This window comes from Balaenoptera ricei, chromosome 11 (genome assembly GCF_028023285.1).
Source record: "Balaenoptera ricei isolate mBalRic1 chromosome 11, mBalRic1.hap2, whole genome shotgun sequence".
Classification (NCBI taxonomy): domain Eukaryota; kingdom Metazoa; phylum Chordata; class Mammalia; order Artiodactyla; family Balaenopteridae; genus Balaenoptera; species Balaenoptera ricei.
In genome coordinates, this window is record NC_082649.1 from 33,510,442 (window position 1) to 33,536,401 (window position 25,960).

The 25,960-nt window shown below is 47.2% G+C and overlaps 1 protein-coding gene across 7 annotated transcripts in view; it reads left to right on the forward strand.

Annotated features, from left to right (window-relative positions):
• Window positions 1-25,960, forward strand: part of TRERF1 (transcriptional regulating factor 1) — a 199,048-nt gene that overhangs the window by 135,206 nt on the left and 37,882 nt on the right. For all 7 annotated transcript variants that reach the window (XM_059938685.1, XM_059938689.1, XM_059938684.1 and 4 more), the window contains one exon: window positions 23,143-24,807. In XM_059938685.1, coding sequence (XP_059794668.1) covers window positions 23,401-24,807 — 1,407 coding nt within the window. In that variant the 5' untranslated portion in view covers window positions 23,143-23,400. The remainder of the gene's footprint in view (window positions 1-23,142; window positions 24,808-25,960) is intronic.

A 25,960-nucleotide genomic window follows, 5' to 3' on the forward strand; every position in this document is an offset into this window, starting at 1 on the left:
TTCTCTGTCTTTATCCTGTTTGGGTTTCATTGGGATTCCTAGAGCTAAAGATGAGTGTCTTTCAACAGTTCTGGAGGATTCTCACCCTTCATTCTTTGAACATTGACTCTTTCCCATTCTTTCTAATAGCTCCTTTTGGAACTCCAGTTAGACGTATGGTGGATCTTCTCATTCTGTTCTCTGTATCTCGTAACCTCTATTCCATATTCCTCACCTCTTTGTCCCTCTGTGCTGAACTCTGAATAATTTCTTCAAACCTGTCTTCCATTTAATTTATTCTGTGTTTCAAATGCTGTTTAATCCATCCACTGAAATTTTTTCCTTTCAGCTTCTTTATTTATCATTTCTAGAAGTTCTGGTCCATTATTTTTTAAATCTGCTTGGTGATTTTCTCCTATTTCTTGCTTATATTTGCAAACTTCTTAATTTCTTTAACATATTGAAGTTGCTATTTAGAAATTGAAGAATTTCATGTCTGGTAATTGAGAATCTGAAATCTTTGCAGGTCTGATTCTGTCGTCTGTTGCTTCTGCTGACTAGTACTCATAATGCCTTGTTTTCTTGTTGTTGTTATTTTCTTTGAGCTGTTCATTTTCCTTAGAACTTTACCTTTGTGAACTATTTGAGGTATGGCTTGAAGTTAATTTTTCCAGAGACGTTTTGCATTAACTTCTGCTAGTTGTCTGGGGGCACTCCCAATCACAAATCACTTTAAATTCATTTTCTACCCAAAGCTTTTCTGGCTACATAAGTAGCATGAATTCAAACTGCAAATCTGTGTGAGATCCAGCTTATGGGTTCAGATTTCTACCCAGCCCAAGGTCAGGTTTCCTTGTGGTCTCCTTTTGTGTTGGGGGTCTATTTCTCATTCATTGAGGGTGGAGCCTTTTGAAGTCCCAATTTTATGAAGGAACTAAGCTTTTTCTCCTCTTTCCTGAACACTGTGCAGCTCTCATGGGAAACTTAGAATCTGTAGGGTTTGGCAGGAACCCTCAGGGCAAAAGCCAGCTTTGCTGCTAGCTTACATCCCAAAGTTCCTGCTTTTGGTTTTGGTTTTGGTCTTTGAAGAATCCTTCCATTTATACCAGTTCAGCAGTGTGTATATAATCTTTATATTTCAAATTTTAAACAGCATGTTAGTTGTTTCAGTTGGGAAGGTCAAGTAGGGTATCTGATCTGCCATATTGCCAGAAGGTCTGTTTTCTTTCTTTTCTACCATAGCCTCGTGGGACAGGAATTACTATTCCTTGTTCACAGAAGAATGAACCAAGGCTCAGAAAGGACACATAACTGACTGCAGTCACAGGGCTAGCAGGTGATGGACCGGCAAGGAGTATATTCCTCCCCTCTCCCCTTTTCCTACCTTTGCTCTCCTCAGAATAACTTAACCATTTTTGGGGGGATTAGCTTTATGCTCACAAAGGATATAAGTTCCTACCAGAATGCTATAAATAGTTGGGCAGCTTTGTAAAATTTGCTTATGAATCTATTGTTTATCTTCCTCGAGAGAGGAAATGGCTTCTGCATATTTTGTGGTTTGTTTCTCCCGTGGTCCCCAGCAACTTTCCTGCTTCATTCCCACTTGGCAAAGACCTCCTGGACCTGCAGCCAGATCCCATGTGCACCTCAAGGTTGAGGACAAGACCTCAACTTCCTCTTGTCCTCGTGCTCTCTCTCCTTCTTCTCCCTTTCCTTGTGCCTCTTTTCCACACCCACCAACCCCATCCTTCCTGCTGTTAGTTTTCCTGTCTCCTGTTTGTGTGCCTTTCATCGGAGGGGAGGCCACAGAGCACAGTGGTTAGACTTTTTGGGCTTGGGGGCAGGAGAAAGAGCTGAGTTTGAACCTTGCTCTGCCTCTCACTAGCTTCGTCTCTCTGAGCTTCCATTTCTGCATCTGCAACATGGGGACCACAGGCAGAGCTGTTCAAGGATGAAATGAGATGATGTATGTATGTAGAGCTTGTAAAAGGAGCTTGGAGCATCACAAGCACCCAGTCCGTGGTAGTCAATATCATCATGACTAAGAACAGACCCCTTCAAGACTTGCGCCCTTGTTCAGTGACGCTCTCATGTTGGCAGAACTGGTTTATGATATGTGATGGAAATGGAGGCAGGAGTCTAGGGTCAATGTGGGATTCCCAGCCTCGCTGGGGTGTTTTTTAAAATAATCGGAGGGAAAGCAGAACACACTGGTCTGGCCAGTGTTTGCACGGGCTATAAACCATGGGTTCTAGAAATGTTCATCTCTAGAGATGGGGCATCTCAGCATCTCAGCCCTCCCTCCAAGCTGTTCCTTCTGTCTTAGAACCATGAGAGCTCTGGAGCCTCATGACACCACTCGCTGGGGAGTTGTCCCTGTGGTGCCCCCACCCCGGTCAGTGGGTGGCACACCGACTCTGCTGGACACATGTCCAGAAGGGGCAGGATGGGTGGTCTCCACTGTCCATTTGACTTCCATTCTTAAAGCTGACATGACGGCTTATAAACACACACTCCCTGCTCATAAATAAGTGACTTTGTATTACACTCAGATTTGTGTCACTTCCTGATTTGATATCTATCAGGCAACAACTTTTTTAGCACCTGCTATTTGTAGTGACTCTGGGCTTTGTACAGTGGGCAAGTGTTACGAAAAATGCATAGAGTTGCTATGACCCTAAAACTACTCTGAAAAATAGTCTATTCATTTAAAAAGACTTTATGACCAAAAAATGCATAAAGGATAAAACACCTTCATAAGATTAAGTGCCAGGTATTCAGAATAGGTTTCCAGGGGGGACAGCACTGTGCCTTCGAGTGCTCAGGGAAGTCTTCCTGGGGAAAGCTAGGAAGAAGATTGGGGCTGGCCCCGTGGGGCAGGTAGGGTGAGGTGGCTGGAAAAGGAACCTTGTACGTTGGGGGTGTCGAAGTGGTGTGAACTGAGGTTTAGAGATGGGCATTCTCTTGAGCTAGTGAGACCCAGTGCAGTGCTTCTAGCCCCACAGATGGCCTCTGTGGCATCTCTTAGAGAGCCACCTCCACTGGCATATCAAGTGCCCTGACAAGTCCTGCAATGAGTGTTTGACTGTGCTTCACCAGGTTTCCCAACTGTGTCTGATCATGCATGGCCAATGAACATGGTGGTCTTGAATGGATTTGCATTTGCCTTTTTATCTCTCTGCAAATGCTACCAACTCACTTTTGTAAAACAGGGATTGACAACTTTCTTTAAAAATTCAGTCTGTGAGGATCAAAAAATTATTTCCAAATAATTTTCAAAGACAAGTCAACCACTTGCCTTCCTTTTCCAAGTATGGCTCAAATACTTAGAAGGGTGGGCTTTTGTAGGAGCCTGAGCATTGATGTTGCTGCACTAGGGAGGGAGCTGACTCCCAAGACGATGTCCACCAACTTCTCGACCTAGCTGAGGGGCCAGGCCCAACCCCACCCCATCCCCACCCTGCCTGCAAACCTCAAAGTCTATTAACGGCCTCTCTCCAGATAATGATTCATGCTTCCTGTCCCTCCTCCTTTCTAGTTACTCAGAGCCGTGAGCCAAGATTGATTACTTACACCATCCAACTGGCCTCGCCCATGGGGAGCTCAACTGGTAGATTAAATATTCTTCATGGGCGACACCCCAGGTTGAGTTCTCCTTGTCAGCTGAGTCCTGCGCAGTGAAACAAGGGGTTGTCCCAGATGCAGATGTGGAAATGGTTTCCAGAACTAGGGAGTCGGGACACATCATGTTGGGGAGTATGTGAGGAGTTTGGGGAGCCGGGGTTACTGTGAATAGAGAAACAAGGAGGTGCCTCAGGCACGGGACTCATATACTGCCATGGCCTCATAAAAGCCAACAGAAATAGATTCTAAGCTGAGTCTTTAGGTGCTTCTCTGGAGACTGACTATCTGCTCCTTCTTGCTGTTAGGTGGTTTTGGTCCTTAAAACATTTTCATAATCTTTATTATACTAGTCATATAGATTATTCTATTTTTTAAAAATTAAAACACTCTAACTGAGCTTAAGTCTGCCCTGATAACCTCCCCCACTCACTCAGTTCCTTTTCCAAAATACCGCGGAACCGAGATGGACATCCAGGTGGCCTGATTCCCAGTGTTCTTTCCCCCCAGGGGGCCAGGGTCTTTAGGGATCGGCTGTCAGTGGTGGAAAACCCTACTGCCTCAATATCCTGCCTCAAGGTTGCTGGGTGTCCCTGAGACAGGCAGGGTCTGGGAGGTTCACCGAGCTAAGCCCTCGCTGGTCAGAGCCAGTGGGACCTCCTTGCAGTGCGTCAGGTCCAGCCTCCTCATTCTGCAGAAGCTGAGTCTGAGATGCAGGGAGAGGAAGTCATTTGCCCAACAAGGTCACAGGGCCAGTCTCCTTTTCTGTTTGGCCCGGGTTATCTTTATATTGGGTTTGCATTTCCTGAATACGCAGCAACTGGGTAGGGGGTGGAGGGCAGGGGAAGTGGGCTTAGAAGAACCTCGTCTGAGAATGTTTAAATTTCCTGTGAGTGTCCCATGAAGAGGGAGATAATCTATGTGCACATGATCCAGAGGCGAGGGGGAGGCTTGGTTTAGGTCCAGAAGACGGAGAGTGGAGGGGAGAAGGAGGAGGACACATGGGAGCAATTCAGAGAGGCTGTGACGTTTTTATAGGTGAGATAGAAATAGAGGTTTGTTTCTTTGCATTTCCTTGTTGCCTTCTTGTTTGCGTTTTTGGAGAACACTCAAGTCACGTGGAGGCTCTTGTTTTAGTGGTGGTCCTTTGTGGTTCTGGGGGGTATCTTTGGCCGAGGACCTCTGCTCTTGTCTCCCTCAGGTTGGCTTCTTCCTGGCACATGTGGTCCTTTGGAAATCTCTTCCCCCCTCAGAGCGTCCATAGCTTAGCTCAAAATGGGAGTAGAGCCTCCTGCTGGGCTGCCTCACAGAAAGACAGTGGGTATGAGGGTACCCCCGAGATGTTAAGGGTTGGCTTCATTTTCTCCCTAACTTCTGGGAGGCTGACACGGACACTGAGTGATTCGGAGCTTCCACCAGGAAGGGTCTCGTTTGCCCGTCAGATCAGGTGGCAGATGTGGGCACCAAGGCCGCCCCAGGCCTGCTTTGGGCCAGCCTTGCCAGACAGTGTGTCCCACGTTCCTTAAAGGGAGCTGTTGTGTAAGCAGGCCAGGAGGCTGTAACTGAAAGTAAGGAAACGGCAGATATAGACAGAGTTACTGCCAATTTCCTGGAGTCTGAGAGCTGGGGCCCCCTTGAAACAGGAAGGGAAGTAGATTATTTCCTTATCTGGTATCATGGAGGGAATGAAATGTCTCTTTCCGGGTAACTGGGGCAGCACCTTTCAACTTCTTGCTTTAATGATAACCACAACTTTCCTAAGCTTTAGGTGGCCACTCAAGAATTACATCTCTTTCCCTCTCCTGGGGTCTTGAGCAGCTTGAGAGCCAGACCCCAGAGAGCAGAACACCCACTTCGTTACCGGTAACCACACTAGAGAGCTTGGCCTGACTCATGGCCACACTGAGTCCCTCTTAGGCACCTCCGAGTCTCACTGACCCATGGAGATCCACAGGCCTCTCTCGCAGGGACCCACCTGCCCCAGAAAGCAAGTCTGCCCCATAAGCAAGTCACATGGGCATCTGTATCCTCCTGCTTCTTTCTCTGCCTGGTGAACAGTATGCTAAACGCACATTAGCCTTTCCACGGTGACGCTGGATCTTTAGGGATAAAGGGGAATGTCCTCTGATGCAGTGGTGCTTTCAGGAGGGTGTCAAGGTAAGTGAGGTTACCTGTCCCTACACGGGAGGGCCCACACGACTGTGGGTTTTCTCTCTTCCTTCCTGTGTCCACTTCTAGCCATTTCTGCCCCTGAGCGCCGTGCTGCTCACTGAAACAAAGGGAGGGCTGAAGGTTGCCCAGGAAACAAATAACCAAATGTATTCAATCATGACTGAGTCATTGAGCCTTGATGTCAACTGTACTTAAGTCAAAACAAAACAACAGAAACCCCACCCAGGCGGTGAGACTTTGTGAGTTCTCCCTGGGCACCACGCATGTCCTGAACATTCTCCTGTTTAATCTTCACCAAAAACCTGGAATAATTAGGTGTTGTTATTCCTCTTTGACAGATGTCAATACTGAGGCTCCAAAAAAGATTAGATCAGCCTGCCCGGTTCTCACTTTGCCGGTGGAACATTATGATTTGAACTCTGGTCTTCTGACTCCAGAGCCCAGTACTTTGGGTGTTTCTGTGAGGAAAACGCCTGCCACATAATCCATGTGTTTCTCTCCAGTGAGAAAAGTTCCTGATGAGTTAAAAAAAAAAAAAAGTTTCCAGAGAGCTGAAGCTAGCCCTTTAAACCTGGGACGAGAAAGGGTTTTTGGTGTAAAGTGCATCAGATTCTTTCTCATACTTCCAAGTTCACGGCTATATGTAAAGGGTTGAAGGCTGCCTGCAGCTGATGGCCAGGACGTGTCTATACCAGGGTATAAGCCAGCTCTCCTTGACCCTTCAGAACGTGGAGAGCGCTGCAGGGGTCCAACTAGGGGGAAGTAGCTTCATGCTACTCAGATCTGCGACGGGTGAATGAAGGACACCACACGGTATCAGAGAAGCCTCATCCTGGCATCAGAGGGCTGGAGGTTTAACCCTTTGTCACAATTGTGTGGCCTTGAGTGCATCTTCCCCTGCATGTGAATTTCCTCGTCTTTCACATGGAGAAAACAATTCTGACCTCACCGGCTTGTTGTGGGGACAGAGTAAGATAGTGGGTGTCGGTGCTCTGTCCAGTGCTTTCCAGAATGTTAGTGTTGGCCATGAGGACAAGCACGCCCTCCCATGAACTCCTCAATGTCCCTACCAGAGACTCCACGTGGGCCAGAGGATTCGTGGCTGTGGCCCCGGGGGGACGGGTCTGCTCTGAGCTCCACTGACGTCAGGCAAACACACCCACGGCCGCCAGGGCGGGTCACCCTCCATGTCAGCACTGACTTCCTTGTGCCAGGGCTGCTGGAGAGAAGGAGCCATGAGCTTCTCACTCTTCTGCTCAGGAAAAGGAAAGAGGAAAAAAAAGAAAGGGGAAAAAAAAGAAAAATTGATTTTCTTTAACCTGTGGCTTTTTTTCCCTTTCTCCCCTCCTTGCTATGAGTGGGATTGCCACTTAACTTTTTTTTAATTAAAAAAAAAATGATGTTCTGGGTGAGGGAACATAATATTTAGACATGTTGAACTGACAGCTGATGAGCGTGTTGTCAGTACATCATCACCACAAATCATGTGGCAAAGGTTGGTGGGGTGGAGATTTGTGTGTACGTGTGTGTGCGCGCACACACGCGAATGATTTTAAGTGTTTGGGGAAGGTCCCATGACCCCTGTGGAAAGCAGCTCCTGTGGAAGGTGAGCCAGGGAGATGGTCAGCCCTTAGGGTAGGAATGGGAAGTGGGCTTCCATTGTGAATTGAGGGGGGGGGGTCTTCTCCATGTGAGCCTGTGGAAGCAAAAGGTCTCCCCTTCCCCTCTCTTTCTCTCCCTCTTTTGTGTCCTTAGCACCCAGTGGGTGCCCTGTATTATGCTGACCGCAGTAGACAGAGTTGATGAGGCACTCCTTGGAAGAGGTCCCAGTTTGATGGTGGATGCAGATAAAGCAGCTGGGACCAGTGCTCTAAGTGGTGTAAAAAAGACACGCAGCCTGAGTCCCGCCATTCTCACTTGCCCTCCAGGCATTCTTCGTCCCATCCCTGCCTTCACTTACTGCCTGTGTCAGGGGACTCACCAACCTCTCTTGAGCCTTGGAACCCTCGGTCCAGCTGCCTCTGTGACAGCTCCTGTTGTAGGTCTCAAAGTGAAACAGCTTTCGTGGTGCTCCGTCTTCGCAGATGCGAATCTAGGCATCATCTTGACACTCCTCCCTCCCACATCCCCCTGCCCATCTCATCACTAAGTCCTATCAGCTTCACCCCCACATGCCCCTCCATCACCACCCACATCCAAGCTGCCTGGCCTGGACCATCGCTAAGTTGAGTCCCGCTCCCCATGTCCTCACTCACCCTCCTCCAGTCCGTTGTTCTGACCAGGGGTCCACAAACTATGGTCCATGGGCCAAATCCAGCCACTGCCTGATTTTGTACAGCCCGTGAGCTAAAAATGGTTTGTGCGTGTAAACATTTGATGATACGGGGCACTGACTTTGAACCCAATTAAGCAAAACGTTATCCCTCTAAAAAAATAAGTCCATTCTTCTCATTAGTAGATCTATTTACATTAAATTGTACTCGATTACTATTATATTTTGAGTTTCCTCAAAAAGTTTGTAGAAATTTGTTTTTTCTCTTATTATATAAGCGTCTACATCATAGCCTCGATTTTGCTTCCTGGCTGTGAACCCTGCAACATATACTTTCTGGCCTTTTACGGAAAACATTTGCTGACCTCTGGTCTATCCTGTGGCCTTTTCAAAATGGAAATCTGATCAGTCACACATGCTTGTACATGCACACACACACATACTTGTACATGCACACACACACACACATACATACATCATACATCACATACACACATCCAAACACTTTAATCGTTCCCCATTGCTCTTGGTATAAAGATAAAACTCCTTACCTTCAAGAACCTGGGGTGGTCTGGCCCCTGCCCCGTCTCCATTTTCATTGCCATGCTCCTATCCTGGCCAGTCTGGCCTTCTCTTAGTTCCTATGTCCACTGTGTTCCCACCTGCCACAGGGCCTTTGCCTGTGCCATCCTTGACTTTATCTGGGAGGCAGCTTTCCACACTCTATTTTCCCTATTTAAGTGCTTCTCATCCTGCAGATTGCAGTATCACCATGACTTCCGCAGAGGATCCTTCCCTGACCTTTCTGCTGAGGTCACAGCCCTCTATCGTAACCACTCATCGCAGTCATAGATTTGTCATTTTCTGACACTCCCCCCACCCCAGACGGCAAGCCCCTGACACCATGAGAGCTGACACCATGTCATACAACCCCCTCATGGTGTCCCCTGGTACATAGTGGGCACTCAGTAAATACCTCGTTACATTGAATGGCTGAGAATCAAGGAAGCCTTCATAAAAGATAAGTTTGAACAGGAACTAGTAGGTTGAGAAGATGGAGAATGGGAAAAAGGGGGTTTTAGGCAGAGGGACCAGTATTCTGGAGACTCTGTGTGGCTCCATGGGTAGGAGGGAGGGCGCTCGGGGTGTATATGGGTGAATGGTTGGGTAAATCATTGGAAAGGGAGGTGAGGCCACATCATGAGGGGCCCCCTGTGCCAGCCTGAGCTCTTTGGATGCTTCTCCTGTGGGCAGAGGGCACAGAAGGAAGCAGAAGGGTGGCGTGGACAGAGCTGCTGGGTGGACAGTAGGCTGGAGGGGGCAGGACCAGCTATAAAGGACTGTTCCATGGATCGCGCAGTGGGGATGAGAGGAGATGGTCATGGAATGCTATAGAGGAGAGGGCAACAGGAATCGATAGCCTACTGGAAGTGTGGGAGGTGAGCTCTTGGGGGTCCCATGTTTCTCCAGTATTTAAGATGAGTGAAGAGAGAGGAGTTAGAGCACAGGTGGAGGGATGGACGTTTGTTTGAGGGTCAGGAAGTGGAGGTGGTAAATACCTATAGTCCCCCGGTGTTCTCTATGAAGGAGATTAGAGTTATCTGCTGAGACAGAGGCTTTCTGGGTTCAAGTCATAGGCTTTGGCCTCTTCCCCCGTTTGCAAGTAGTGGGTGCCACATGCCCCCTAAACTGTCGGGGGGTTCAGCTCAGCCAGGAGCAGCTGGGGGCTCAGGCTGGCGGTTTCTATCCCAAGCAGCTCCTCCGGGGGTTAAACAGGCACTTAAAGGAGATCTTAGAGACCTGCCTTTCCTCATTCTTTTCCTAAAATGTGATGTCTAGATGTCAGCTTTGTCAGAAATCCTACCTCGAAGGCCTTTGGAAAAAAGAGTTCCACTCATGTCCGAAAATGTTCACCGAGGCCCTACACCACCCAGCTCTGCTCTGAGCACCGTGGGGAATCCAGCTCTTGGCCCCCAGAGGGTCTGTGCCTGACCTGAAGACACATAACTAACACATGAAATGCACAGAGACGGAATTCCCTGGCGGTCCAGTGGTTAGGACTCAGTGCTTTCACTTCTGTGGGCCCGGGTTCAATCCCTTTTCGGGGAAGTAAGATCCCACAAGCGATGCGGCGCGGCCAAAAAAAAAAAAAGAAGAAGAAATGCACAGAGAACGGTGCAGGAAGGTGTCATTCAGCGGCATCATGCACTTTGTTTTCTTTTTATTTTAACATCTTTATTGGAGTATAATTGCTTTACAATGGTGTGTTAGTTTCTGCTTTATAACAAAGTGAATCAGCTATACATATACATATATCCCTATATCTCGTCCCTCTTGCATCTCCCTCCCTCCCACCCTCCCTATCCCACCCCTCTAGGTGGTCACAAAGCACCGAGCTGATATCCCTGTGCTATGCGGCTGCTCTATCTACACTAGCTATCTGTTTTACATTTGGTAGTGTATATATGTCCATGCCACTCTCTCACTTTGTCCCAGCTTACCCTTCCCCATCCCTGTGTCCTCAAGTCCATTCTCTAGTAGATCTGTGTCTGTATTCCCGTCCTGCCCCTAGGTTCTTCATAACAATTTTTTTTTTTTAGATTCCATATATATGTATTAGCATACGGTATTTGTTTTTCTCTTTCTGACTTACTTCACTCTGTATGACAGACTCTAGGTCCATCCACCTCACTACAAATAACTCAGTTTCGTTTCTTTTTATGGCTGAGTAATATTCCATTGTATATATGTGCCACATCTTTTTTTTTTTTTCACACACACACACTGTATTTTATTTTTACAAGAGATAAATAAACTGACACCAAGCATTGTAAATGGATGACCACAACAAAAACAACAATGATTGCAATTACCAAACATGAAACACACTTATACTATGTCATAATATTGACATTCAGTCCAGTAATCCTCCACTGTAACAGCTCCTTTACTTTGCAGTGAAAATTGATTTGTATATTTTTTGCCTCTGAGTCCTTGTGGGATTTTTTTTTTTTTATTCAAGCAGAAAGTCACAAAAATTATAATCATCCTCATCAGTTCACTCAGTCCCATGTAATTAATTTTTTTTTATCTTGATCTTTTGTTAGCACTTTTATGAATTCTTCAGTTTTCCATTAGAGTTCTGAAAATGCTTATTCATTTAGTTCAACAGTACAGTCAGTTACCAGAAACCTGTACTTGTCAGAGTCTTTTCCATGAATTCCTTGAAGATGAAACCCTTTTATAGGAACATATTTGCAAAAGCATCAGAGTACACCCAGAACTGTCTGTAAATGACAAAAGAGTTAAAAATGACCATGGTTAAAGATTTGATGAAAGTTCATAACAGTGCAATTGACAAGGAAATTTAGTTATTTCTGAGATATACATTTTAAAGTAATACTAGAATTATGACATAACATTATACCAGAACATATGAGATTTTTAGAAATTTCATGTAATGTCTGAAACATTTATATTAACATATTTCCATACAAATAACCCAAAGAAAGTTTAGTATTAGTTGTTTTTTTTGTTTGTTTGTTTTTTTATACTGCAGGTTCTTATTAGTCATCAGTTTTATACACATCAGTGTATACATGTCAATCTCAATCGCCCAATTCAGCACACCACCATCCCCACCCCACCGCGGTTTTCCCCCCTTAGTGTCCATACGTTTGTTCTCTACATCTGTGTCTCAACTTCTGCCCTGCAAACCGGTTCATCTGTACCATTATTCTAGGTTCCACATACATGCGTTAATATACGATATTTGTTTTTCTCTTTCTGACTTACTTCACTCTGTATGACAGTCTCTAGATCCATCCACGTCTCATCAAATGACTCAATTTTGTTCCTTTTTAGGGCTGAGTAATATTCCATTGTATATATGTGCCACATCTTCTTTATCCATTCATCTGTCAATGGACACTTAGGTTGCTTCCATGTCCTGGCTATTGTAAATAGAGCTGCAATGAACATTGTGGTACATGACTCTTTTTGAATTATGGTTTTCTCTGGGTATATGCCCAGGAGTGGGATTGCTGGGTCATATGGTAGTTCTATTTTTAGTTTTTTAAGGAACCTCCATACTGTTCTCCATAGTGGCTCTATCAATTTACAGTCCCACCAACAGTGCAAGAGGGTTCCTTTTTCTCCACACCCTCTCCAGCATTTATTGTTTTTAGATTTTTTGACATCATGCTTTTTTGTAGTGTATTAAAGCTCCCAAGGCACATTCACATGCAGACACAGGGGTCTTTAACCAACTCCTACCTCACCACCTTCTCCCAGACACCCACACACGTAGCACCCACTCCCCAAATGAGGTCGGGGGCTGAGCGAGCATCAGCTATGTTCCCAAACCTACTTGTGCCCGTTGTCCTTGTTACTGTAGATACATCAGTTAATTAGATGTGACCTGTGAATGCAAAAGAGAAAGAGAAGTTTGACAAACTTGTCGGCTGCATTCCATAAACACTGAGTGGGTCTGCTTTGAGTCAAACACTGCTCGTGGCACAGTGGAGAAGGGAGAGAGAGATGTAAAAGCAGAGGTATGAAGACAGTCCTGCTCCTATAGAGCTTAAAATCTAGCATTGGTTGAAAAATAGAACACCCAAGGTTCTGGTCTGGTTCTGGTCTGAGGATTGGCCTGGAGGAGTGACGTTTCACACAAACAGAAGGACGCGTGTCTGGGCCTGCAGATCCTTCATCCAGGGCTTGGTCCTCACTTTCCCCGAGGCCCCCAGGCTCCAGGGGCCCCATGTCTGCCCGTTCACTTCAGCTGCCGGGGCCCCTGGTGGATGCATCACTTCAGCCCTCTTGTCTTATAGCAGCCAAGGGAGGCTATTTTGGCAAGAAATTGAGGCAGTGAGATGATGAGGGCCAATGACCAATGGGATATCTGTCTTGAGCGAGTCCAGACAGGCTTGGGGGCTTCCCAGGAGGGATATAAAGGATCACCAGAGGAGGGAGCAAACCCAGAAAAGGGCAAGACGCCCTCTTGATTCCCTGAGGCTTCTCAGTAGCTGTTGGGTAGACGGAAGCCAAGCTCTGTGGTCCTCCCACCATCGCACACAGAGCTTCAACAGCGGGAATCTCAGGTGAATGTTCACCTCCAACTTTTTTCTGTAATAATACTTGAATTCACAGAAGCATCCGTAAATTAAAGCAGGCATTCTTCCTCAATCTTGGTGCTTGCTATCATTTGGAACAAGACCCTCCTGACAAGACTGGTCTCGGCAGCTCCCATCAGCTTGTCTCCTGCAACATGTCTTCCCAATTCGATCCCTGGGTCTGTTCACCCTTTGCTTCCCCTCCCTCAGCAACTTCCCACGGGCCCTGGGAGCTCGCTCAGGGTGCCCCTCTCATCTGATTGAGAAGGCCGGCCTCCCTCACTTGGCACAAGGACAAAGGAGACATCGCCAGGGGCAGCCAAGTCACTGAGTCAAACCTCAGTCCAGGGGCTCCAGGGCGACGGGGGATGTGAGGGGAGCTGTGAGGTCCTCTGGCTCCCTCCAGCAAACGCTTGCTTAGCGTAGTGCCAGATGTGAGGCACAGGCTGGGTCCCAGAGATGAGCAAGAGGAGCCTCCAGCTGCCCTTGGCGAGTTCACCCCCGCTGGGAAGGTGGGGGCTGAGTGAGGATGATCTGCCAGAACCTGGTCCACAGGGGCCTGGAGGAGGGAGTGACTCAGGAAGTGCCTATGGGAAGGCCTCCAGCCCCAGACATCAGAGGTCCTCCTTTCTGGCTTATTTCTTGACTCCCAGAATTCCCCCCAAAGTCTTAGAACCCTGAGCCAGAAGGGCCATGGCATCGCCCCAGGATGGGGCCCTGTGTTGACAGGATGTCCAAGTGTGGCACTGACGTCATAACCCGGGGTACCTCCCATCTGAACCGCAGACAGAAGGGCCGAGAGAGACTGACAGACACCCGAGCACGAGAACCTTCATGCAGTTATTTCACACACAAGGGAGCATCACAGACTTTGTTACCCAGTGAACTGTGAGCTGCTTTCCAGAAAGAAGGGGCATTTGTTTTTTGTACAGTCTAATGTCTTCAAGGTCACAGACCAAAGCCAAGCCAGCTGCTGCATTTGGGAATTGATCCTCTAACCACACAGCCTACCTGGAATCCTGGGCAGCACTGGGGATGCAGTCCCAGGGCACAGTGCTGGCCGCCCCACTCCCGTCCCCTGCAGAGGAAGCCAGTCTGTGCTGCTGACCTGCTGGAGGCCCTCCCGGCAGCTCGGCCCAGGGTGCTGGGTGTGGGGCTTGAGTGATAGGAGCAGAGCCCTCAGGTGCTTGACTTGTGTTTTCTTAGGTTTATAATTTGCCCTGATGCTGGGGCTGGAGCCAGTGAGGCCAGATCTACCCGCCAGCCACCCTCTTCCCCTCCGTCTTCACCCCACACTCCCTGGGGCTGTGTCAGAGGGAAACCTCCCAATCTCCCAGCCCTGCCCTGCCCTACCCTGCCCAGGACAGCTGTAGGGAGGGCGATCCTTTCCTTGGTTCCAAGTGCTGATTCACAAGGCCTGAGCCTCAAGTCCTTGGGGGCAGGAGCGGAGGATCCTCCCTGCAACCCTGGCCCAGCAAGGATTTGCCCACGGTGCCTCCTGAGTGGTGTGACCTCACCCCCCTGCCAGGCCTTCTTCCGCCTCCTCCTAGTGAAATTTCATGGATCTTTAGGAAGCCTGGCACCTGCCCCCCAAGACTGTAGGCCTCAAGACACACGTTTGTGGGTCTTCATCTCCCCTAGCAGAGTCCTGGCACAGTAGGTCCTCCTTGTGAGTTTGCAGGAAAGAGGATAAGGTCGGGTACAGTTGCCAGTCTCTGGGCTTTGAGGCCAGACGTCATGACTTAGTCAGATCTCCTGGCACAAAGTAGGTCTTCAGAATACGGTCACATTGCTCCTGAAATTCTCCTGGCAGCAAATCCGTAGGAGAAACTTGTGATTATGAAGTAGTCAGCGTTCGGGTCACCCAGGGACTCACGTGTGACTTCTTCAGGTGTCTCCGTTGTCCTCCCTTCTTTCTGCAGACCTCTTGTCAACCTCTGGCTACTCCCATATTCCTAATCTCCCCACCCAGGCCTAGCCATTTGTAAAGGCGGGTGCTTTGAAAAACTGTATCCAGGAATATATCAATAGGGCCCACTCAGACCATTCCTCCAGGAAGCCACCCTAGACTCCTGAGTCCCCTACTCTTCCCCCTGTGTCCTCAGCATCATTCACACTGCTCCATGCCAGCTAGGGCGGGAGGGAAGCGGTGTGTGGCAGTCACGGGGGGAAGACGATGTTAATTAATTCCCTGGTAGAGAACTACTGCTGGCCCAGAGGAGAGAGCGCTGTCACTGAGGATCCGCACACCAGAAAGTGAAATAGCTCCCATCTCCCTGTCCTGGTGGAGAGCTGTCCCCAGGAAGCAAGGTCCAAACTCTCCATTTGTGAGTCAGGCTTCTTCCTGGTTCCTGGGGCTCGGAGGAAGCAATTGATGCTACAGGGTGTTACTGAAAGATGGAGAAATAAATGTCTCTTGGTGTCCAAAGGAAGCCTTGGGAATCCGCCCGGGGCTGAGAGTCAGCGTGAGACCCGGGGCAGGGAGCAGTGGGGCGGGAAGGAACAAGGATGCGCCAGTCACTCTACGTGGAGGAAGATTTCGGCGCTAATCGCCGGCATTGGCAGAACTGGTCCACGGTAATTGGGTTACTGGATTATAGAACACCCACTGGCTTTATTTAGAAGACTAATCAGAGAACATTTAGAACAACAACGTTGCTATAAAGGAGACCATGAATCATGAACCCATGTCTTGGAGAACTGCCCTTGGCTTCAGCCTCTTTTGGGGAGCAGAATCCCAGGAGACTCCAAGTTAAACTCCTTTGACAGACCTGAGAGGAAGTCTTGACGAAAACCGAAGCCAAGTCACTTGGGGAATTGTGTATATAGTCTCTGAAGGACGGCCCAGTGTCAGAAAAAGGAAAATCTTTTTGGTTTTTCTTCCCCAAACAAGCAGTGGTGGTCTGGCGGGAGCAGGGTGTTAACCCTTCTGAATTATAAGCAAACAAGTCTTGCCGAGCCGTTGGCCAAAGTCAACTTCCTCTCTTCCCCCCACCCGTCTCTCTCTCTGGTTCAAAGGATGGTCCTTTTGGACAGATATCTTCCTTGCAGACTGTGCCCCGTCTCCTGGTGCCCCTGGGGGTGCGGGGGGAGGGGAGAGGAACTTTGATGCACTAGAACAGGGGTCAACATACTATGGCTGGGACCAAATCCAGCCCCCGACTGTCCTTGTACAGCCTGTGAGCCCAGAAGGGTTTTTTACATCTTTAAATGGTTGAAGAAAAATCAAACAAAGAACACTATTTCTTGACATGTGAAAATTATATAAAATTCAAATTTCAGTGTCCATAAATAAAGTTCTATTAGGACACGACCACACCCATTCATTTATATACTGTTTATGGCTGCTTTCACTCTGCAACTGCAGAGTTATGACAGATATCGTATGGCCCGCAAAGCTGAAAATATTTACTAGCTAGCCCGCAAAGCTGAAAATATTTACTAGCTGGCCCTGTACAGAAAAGCCCCTTGCTAAAACATCTTTGTAGAGCCTTATTATTATGTACAGCATTCCATGAACCTGGCACTGTAGGGCCCTGTGAAAATAGTAAATTCTGGCCCTTGGTCCATGTCAGAAGCATGGAAATCTAGGGGTGAAGTGCTTTGGGTCTCATTTGTCTGGCTTGGCATTTCAGCTCAATGAGTGTTTATTGAGCATCTGCTGTGTCTCAATCACTGGGGACCCAAGATGGGTAAGATGCTGTCCCTGCCTTGGAATGACTGGACAGACAGTGGGGAGATGGGCTCCGAAGCAGGTCGTTTGACTATGATGCTTCAGGGGGATCAGAGAGAGCATCTCAGATTCTGAGCAGACAATTTTTTTGTCCAACTGAATCCAGAATCCTGGAGTCTTGCTCTAATAAGGAAGGACTTGACCAAAGAAATGTGAAAGCAGTCGTTCTGTTAAGTTGTTCACGAATGAAAAAGCTCCTGGTGCCAATTACCCGATGGGAAGTGTTGTACATAATGAGCAAAGCAGTTACCTTATTAGAAAAATAACAAAGACATGAATCTTGAGTTGGTATTATAACAGTCCTGTGGGATTGACTAATCCACCAAGAAGAACAGTTTTCAGGTTTTAAATGATGTTTAAAACAGCCTTTTGACAAGATGCTGAACTGTGTGCTACTGCCTGTGTAAAGGGGGTAGGGGTGGGGGTATGTACAAGCATTCTTGTATGAGCATAAAATATCTTTAGAATATACAGGAACCTGAACGACTGTCCCAGGAGGGGGGCTGGGTATCTGGGGACAAGGCTGAGAGGAAGACTTTGGGCAGATACCCGTTTTAAAATTTTTGCTCTAACTTTTCACTTTATTTTCAAGTATTTATTTAGGATGATTTTCAGTCTTTTGTATGCTCTTTTATACCTTTTGAATTTTGAACCATGTGAATATAGTACCTATTCAAAAAATATATAAATTTAATGTAAAATAAGTAGCACATGGTCTTGCTATTACCTTCGTACATCTTCCTAGGGAGGTCGTTTTCCCTCTCTTTCATTCAGTATATGATTCTTTTTTTTTTTTTTTAATAAATCTTTATTGGAGTATAATTGCTTCACAATACTGTGTTAGTTTCTGTTGTACAACAAAGTGAATCAGCCATATGCATACATATATCCCCATATCCCCTCCCTGTTGAGCCTCCCTCCCACCCTCCCTATCCCACCCCTCTAGGTGGTCACAAAGCACCGAGCTGATCTCCCTGTGCTGTGCTGCTGCTTCCCACTAGCTGTTTTACATTCGGTAGTGTATATATATTGATGCTACTCTCACTTTGTCCCGGCGTCCCACTCCCCCGCTGTGTCCTCAAGTCCGTTCTCTGTGGCAGGGCAGGAGTATATGACTCTTGATTGCCTACTACTGTGAGTCAGGTACTGTTCTAGGTCCAGCAGTTACAGCTCTGGGCCTCAGCTTGTTCCTCTGAATGTGGGGAGTTGACCTCTAAGGCAGCCTTCAACTTGAGAGGGCATCAAACTCAACAGGAGGACTCATTAAAACACAGACTGCTGGTCCCCACCCCCAAGATTCAGTGGGTTTGGGTGAGGCTCAAGAATCAGCATTTACAACAAGTTCCCAGGTGATGTTATATGCTGCTGGCCTGGGAACCACACTTTGGGAGCCCCCCTCTGACTTCCTAGGGTTCCCTATTTTCTAGGGTTCTTCATAAATAAACTACATTCCCAGTTCTGAAAATATGAACAAATAAAGAATAGATTCCTGTAGCTCAGAACACAAAGTAATCCCTCTCACCCTGCAGTTTGGGAACACAACAAAGCAGACAGGTCAACAGAAGTAAAGTTATCTAGCTTCCATTCCCCCCACAGGGGCATGATGGAGGAACACAGAATCAGATCATGGTCAGAGTTTGATGAGTTTCAACAAGTAATTCTTCCTGGGGGAAGTGACTTGGTGCAAAGCTTTCGAGGAAGGTTAAGTGGCGAGGTTTAAGCCAGGCGGCCTGGCCTAATACCCACAGGATAACACTGCTGGACATCATTTTAAGGCCTCACAATTTATCCCTGACCATACAAATTCAGCCTGATCATCAGTGAGTTCCTGACAAGGACATGGTCCCCAGCATGGACCCCTGCACCTGACTCCATGCCTTAGTGCATGCTGTTCCCTCAGCTGAAATACCCTTCCTGGTCCCCTCACCTCTGTAAACCCTATTTGTCCATCAGGACCCAGGTAAAATCAAGCTATTCTTCATGAGAATTTAATATCTGCTCAACCTACACTTAATATCTTTTTCTGTATATCAATTCATTGGGACACTTGATCATTATTATATGTTTCATTTATTGATTCATTCATTCAACAATATTACCACTCCATCAACAAATTCTTATCAAAGGACCTACCATATACTGGGAATTATGGTAGATTTGGAGAATAGAATCATAGGTCAAAACAGACTTGGTCCCTGCCCTAGTAAAAGAAAGATCCATTTATCAAATAATTGCACTGGTGGAAGTACAATTACAGGCTGAGAAGAGTGGTCTGAAGGAAAGAAATATGGTTTTATGAGAACATAAAAGAAATGACCCTGATGTAGCCTTAGGAGTGGGTGTCAGGATAGACTTTCCAAGAAAGTATAGTTTGGGCTGAGAGCTGAAGGTTGCCCAGGACTTGGCTGGATGAGGAGTTGGAGTGGGGAAGGGGAACGCTCTCCAAATTGGGGGACCAGCATGTGCAAAGGTCCTGTTGTAGGAGGCAGCTTGGCAGGTTCAAGGAACTGAGAGACCACAGTGGCTGGGGGTGGGGATGGGGAGGTGTTGGAGAGCAAGGAGAAGAGGGGTACATAGTGAGGCTGGGAACAAACCCCGCGGAGCCCTGTCAGCCTTGTTAATGATTTTGGTCTTTAACCTAAGATTGCTAAGATGCCATGAAAGGGTTTTAAACAGTGGGTTGATGGGGGCAGAGTTATGTTTGGAAAAGTTTATTCTGCTGCTGCTGTCTGGAGAATGAACAAGACTGAAATCAGGGAGACCAATCAGAAGGCTGTTGGAAGAGTGCAGAAGGTAGATACGGTGTCTTGGACTAGGGTGATAGTAGTGGAACCAGAGAAAAATGGGTGGAGTTAAGAAAACGTTAGGAAGTAAATTGCTGGGTTGTGGTGGTTGGTTAAGAGACAGGGAAGAATCGAGGGCGAGACTATGGAGGAGCATCCGTTTAGGGGATGTGATAATGAGTTTGCTTTGAACCTGAAAGTGGAGCTGTGGAGTAGGCAGCTGATCAGGAGCTCAGACCCTCTGAGATGGGAGTGGTCACTGGGAGTTCTCAAGGCTCACCACATCACTTCACCTTCAGGATCTGCTCCAGCCATCTTTGGCCAACCTTTGTCCCGTCCCACTGCTTCCCTTGTTCCAGCATTCATTCCACCAAACCAAACCCCCCACCCTGAATTTGTCCATTTCCTTCTCTTGTCATTCCAAAAGGGACGGAGACCAACTCAGACTTGCTCCCAGTTGGAGGGGGCCTACTGCAGGGGTCTTCAAACTTTCTGCTTAAAATCCCCCATAAAAGGATTTTGTAAAACCATTTACCCTCTCACACATTTTTAAGTTTACATCTACATTTTTTATCATACGTCTGCCAAAGATGCAATTTCCAGTACATTGTAAACATTGATATTTTTAAGTAAAACGATTACATCACTGTTTTAAATGTATCCAGTGGAATCTAAACACCATAGGAATTTGACACCCACCATCATCCATTTTAAAAACGCATGAGCACACGCTTCGTTAATAGTCAGTGTTCCTTTTTCTCCTTGAAATTTTACTTGTTTCACTTCCCCTGTGGAATTTTACCCTAATGTAATATATGTAATATGTTTTTGTGCTTAAAGCTCTGTCGTTTGTTTCCCTGTCACATTTCTCTGTAACAATTTCATATGAAGTTAAAACTTTTTAAATTTCCTGAAATCAGAAAGTTCTAAATACTAAAATTTTCTTCGTGTTTGATATATAATTATGATTATTAATAGTATGCAGGCAATCAAAACAACATAAAATATATTCTAATTTGGATAAATAATAAACATAAAAACTAAAATTATGTTGAAAATGTACGTTAGGTGGTGATGCTGGCAACTTTTCAAAGTAATTTTTTTTCATGTAAATACATTGTTCTTTTGTTTGCTTTTTGGAGTTTTTTGGGTTGTTTGTTTGAAGTATAGTTGATTTACAGTGTTTTGCCAATCTCTGCTGTACAGCAGAGTGACTCAGTTTTACACACATAGACATTCTTTTTAAAATATTCTTTTCCATTATGGTTTATCCCAGGAGATTGGATATAGTTCCCTGGGCTATACAGTAGGACCTTGCTGTTTATCCACTCTCAATGTAATAGTTTGCATCTACCAACCCCAAATTCCCAGTCCATCCCTCTCTCTCCCCGCCTCCCCCCTTGGCAACCACAAGTCTGATCTCTATGTCTGTGAGTCCATTTCTGTTTTGTAGATAGGTTCATTTGTGCCATATTTTAGATTCCACATATAAGGGATATCATATGGTGTTTGTCTTTCTCTTTCTGACTTCCTTCACTAAGTATGATAATCCCTAGTTGTATCCATGTTGCTGCAAATGGCATTATGTTGTGCTTTTTTATGGCTGAGTAATATTCCATTGTATATATGTACCACATCTTCTTTATCCATTCATCTGTTGATGGGCATTTAGGCTGTTTCCATGTTTTGGCTAAGTAATTTTTTTATTGACGTATAACATACATGCATGTATGTGACGAGGTCTGAGTGTACAGCTCAGGTTATTACAGAGGGAGCACACCCGTGCAGTTATCACCCAGGTCCAGAGATAGAATCTTGCTGGTGCCAGGTTATCTCTTCTGTTTTTTTATTTATCCATGGAAGAATACTATTTGTTGCATGAGATATGAGACAAGGATCAGTGTCGATTGTATTTCCATTTTTCATTTATATAGATGTAAACAGTGAAAAGCCCTCATTCACATAAACTAATAGATAAAAATACAAGTTTTATTAAAGCAAGGTCTACTCAGTTCTTGATCTGCTTCTGAGTTATGTACCAGAAATCACATAGTGATATATCACTAACAATTATATTTTAATTACTTCTATTAGGCCTTCCTAATGAAAAAAAGAATTGGAAACCACCCAGCTTGCAAAGAAGATTTACTACTTATTTATTAGTGTTGCTCACTTTCAATGTTCTGTGCCCTCTCGTGTGGCGGCTGGGGGAGTTATCCCTGGGGCATAAGCCCAGTTAAGATTTGGGATGGGATGAGTAAGAAGTTTGTCTTTCTTTTGTAAAGGAGGAGGGCTGTTGTGAAAGAGCAGGTGTAGCACCTCTGTCACTGGTTAGCAGACATCTGGTCCTGTCCAAAACCATTTGGCATGGACCAAATATGCTTTATGGACATTTTGGATAAGACCAAATTTCAGGGACCTCTTGACGTGGACCAAATATCTTACGGACCCAATGTCTTATGGATGTTTTGGACAGGACCAAATGTCCTGCAATTCTGTCACCCATCAGTTCTAGAAAAGGGTTTTTATGGAAGTTGAGGATCTGGAAATTGATTCTCTTAAAGCTTTGAATGTGTGTGTATAGTGCTTGGAAAGTCTTCGTGTACTCCCTGGGGTTGACATACCCCAGTTTGAAGTTCACAGAGGAACCTGTATGGCTTCAAATCAGACTAGACCAGTCACTCAAAATTTCCTAGTTCATGTTTCTAAGAGAGGGAATCTGATTGGCTCAACCTATTATTTTGAGTCAGGCCACATCATACGCTTCCGACCAGCTGGTCAGCACTGTGCACAGATGTTTCCCTGAGCAGGGACCCCAAGGAAGCAGGTAGCTGTGTACTGACACGTGTACTGCTTTTCCTTGAAACTGTTTCCGGTTCTGCTCTTCTGCTAGAAATACACTCTCCAGACTATGAGTTCCTTATCTGTTATTTTTTACCATTTTATTACATGCGTCTCTTTCCTCCTTGTACTGTAGTTATTCATGTGGCCAATTGCCTTTTCTAACTGTAAGCTCCTTGAGAGATGGCCCATGTCTTAATGATTTTCTAGCGTTGTGCCTTACACTTGGTAGATGTCTATGTCTAATAAGAATTTTTTGACCAGATGAATTGATTAATGAATGTCTTAAACTTCTTTATATCCCCTACAGGACCTAGAATAGTGCTGGGCTTTCAGTAGCAGGGTTCCAGAAGAATGGATGAATTAATCAGTGAGCAAAACAATGAATTAACGTATCAATGAACTAATGAGCCGTTGAGCAATGGCTTGAAAGTAAGAGAGTTCATATCTCACATGGGGGTCAGGATCTGCAGAATCAGTGTAAAAGAGTGACATGTATGAAACTGGCCATTTCTAATCCAGGCTCCTGTTTTGTGTTTAATTCCATAATGGGTTGTGGTAGATACAGTTGCTCATTGCAAAACATCCAAGTAAATCCTTTCCTGTCCTTTGCATCTCGTCTTGCAGGTGTGAGCAGTATCTCTTCACCACGGTGGTGTTTGGTCCGTACCTCAGCCCGGGTGAGGATGTAAAACCCCCCGCCCTGCACATGCGTGGTAGAGGCCAACAGGAACACCTGGCTCCAGCCACAGTCATGGACATGTCAGCCGTGGAGTAGTGTGGACGCTTTCTCTCTGCTTCTCAGGGTTTCAGTCCCTTCGGGTTTGTGTCACTGATCTTTTTTTATGGTTTTGTGGCTGGACGTTCACGATCAAGGCAGGCACCATGGGGGATCAGCAACTGTACAAGACCAATCACGTGGCCCACGGTGGTGAGAACCTTTTCTACCAACAGCCACCACTTGGCGTCCACGGTGGGCTGAACCACAACTATGGGAATACAGTCCCCGGGGCTGGAATGGATGCCCCTCAGGCATCACCCATCTCCCCCCACTTCCCTCAAGACACTCGGGATGGTCTGGGCTTGCCTGTCGGCTCCAAAACGCTTGGCCAAGTGGACTCCTCAAGGCAGGGAGGGTGGGCAGGCCATGCAGGGCCTGGAAACCATGTCCAGCTACGTGGCAACCTGACCAACTCGAACATGACGTGGGGGTCTCCAGCCCAGGCGGAGCCCACCGATGGCTACCAGTACACCTACTCCCAGGCCAGCGAGATCCGGACCCAAAAGCTCACCAGCGGTGTCCTGCACAAGCTAGACTCTTTCACCCAGGTGTTTGCCAACCAAAACCTGCGAATTCAGGTCAACAACATGGCCCAGGTGCTGCACACCCAGTCAGCGGTGATGGACGGAGCCCCTGAAAGCGCCCTCCGCCAGTTGCTGTCCCAGAAGCCCATGGAGACCCCAGCACCGGCTCTCCCTTCCCGCTACCAGCAGGTGCCCCAGCAGCCTCACCCTGGTTTCACTGGCGGGCTGTCCAAACCAGCTCTTCAGGTTGGGCCGCACCCAAGCCAAGGGCACCCGTATTATGACTACCAGCAGCCACTGGCCCAGATGCCAGTGCAGGGAGGACAGTCACTGCAGGCCCCCCAGATGCTGTCCCAGCACATGCAGCAGCTGCAGCAGCACCAGTATTACCCGCAGCAGCAACAGCAGCAAGCCGGGCAGCCGCGGATGTCAGTGCAAGAAATGCAGCCGCAGCAGCAGCAGCAGATTCGCCCAGCGCAGCCCCAGCAGCTGCAGCAGCGGCAGGGTTCGATGCAGATACCTCAGTATTACCAGTCCTCACCCATGATGCAGCATTTGCCAGAGTCGCGGCAGCCACAGATGCACCTGCAGCCCCCTTCTTATCACAGGGACCCCCACCAGTACACCCCGGAGCAGGCGCACGCTGTCCAGCTGATTCAGCTGGGCTCCGTGCCCCAGTACTACTACCAGGAGCCCCAGCAGCCCTACGGCCACCCCATGTACCAGCAGAGCCACCTGCCCCAGCACCAGCAGCCTGAGGACGGTCAGCCCAAGACTTATCTAAGCGACAGGCAGGCCCAGGCCATGCTGAGCTCCCACGGGGACCTGGGGCCTCCAGATACAGGAATGGGTGACCCGGCAAGCTCGGACCTGAATAGGGTCAGCAGTGCGCTCCCCCACCGGCCGCTCCTGTCCCCCAGTGGCATCCACCTCAACAACATGGGGCCTCAGCACCAGCAGCCGTCCCCCAGTGCCGTGTGGCCCCAGGTATTCTCACAGTGGCTGCTTCTCCTGGTGTCTCAGTGTGCCCATGGGCCAGCCAGAGCTGAGTCTATGCAGTGCCCAGTCCGCTCTCCAAACCCCTCCAACACTTCTGTTCTTTATTTATTCCACAAACGTTAACCAGATGCTGTGGAATACAAAAGCAATTTTGACTCAGTCCTTTGCCCATAGAGCTTACAGTCTCACTAAGGAGATGGCCAATACACCATATCAGGTCCTGAATGATGCATGTAACGGTCAAGGCCTGATCAGGTGCCCAGGGACCACCACCGTGTCTGGTGCCCCTTAAGTCTGTATCCTTAGGGAATTTCCTATGAAATCGTTCCCCCTTTGGGAGGGAGACCACATTATGATAGCATTTCTCAAAGTCTAATGCCCAGAATAGGAGTTCCGTAGAATGTTGAATGGATATTGCTGGGAGGAGGGGAATGGGTTCTCTGGATAAACGAATTTGTGGTTTCTTAAAGTGAAACAGGGTGCAGTGCTGCTGGGCTTCTCAGAGGCTTTAATATGCTCATGTGCACTGCACATCTCCCCAAGGGGATACCTTGTGTAGTTGCAGAGGTGAAAACCTTAGCTGCCCAGAGGATCCAGGCAGGTAAAGTCAATAAGCAAAACGGCCTGGGATGAGATAATAAGGACTGTGTGGGCTAGAGAGCAGATGTCCCATCTAATGACATTCTTAGGATTTTTTAAAACAGTCCAGCCAAGCAAACCATGTCTGCAGGCCAGATTCAGCCTGAGGGTGACGGTCATTAACCCTTGATTATTTCCAAAATGTATTTGATCACAAACTACCTACTGTGTCCTGGGCACCGTTCAGGCCTTGGCGTGTCCCAATTGCTACACTCAAGTGACAACAGGGTTGGGGGAGGAGGGCACCTTGAATAGGATTGGGGTAGATGGAGAGAGGGCTCCGATGAAGGTTGAAGACTAGGCATGAAGTCCCCTTGACGCTGTTTTGTTTAGGACTCAGGCCTGTAGTAACTGAGAGACTTTGTGAATATAAGAATAAGATGACATGGCCAAAGCTGAGGTCTCCCAGCGTGAGGCTGTGTCGTCCAGCCCTCCATTCGGGAATGGAGCCTGTCTGTGTACAGAGTTGGTGGAGAGGGAGAACAGGAAGGAAGGAGGTGGG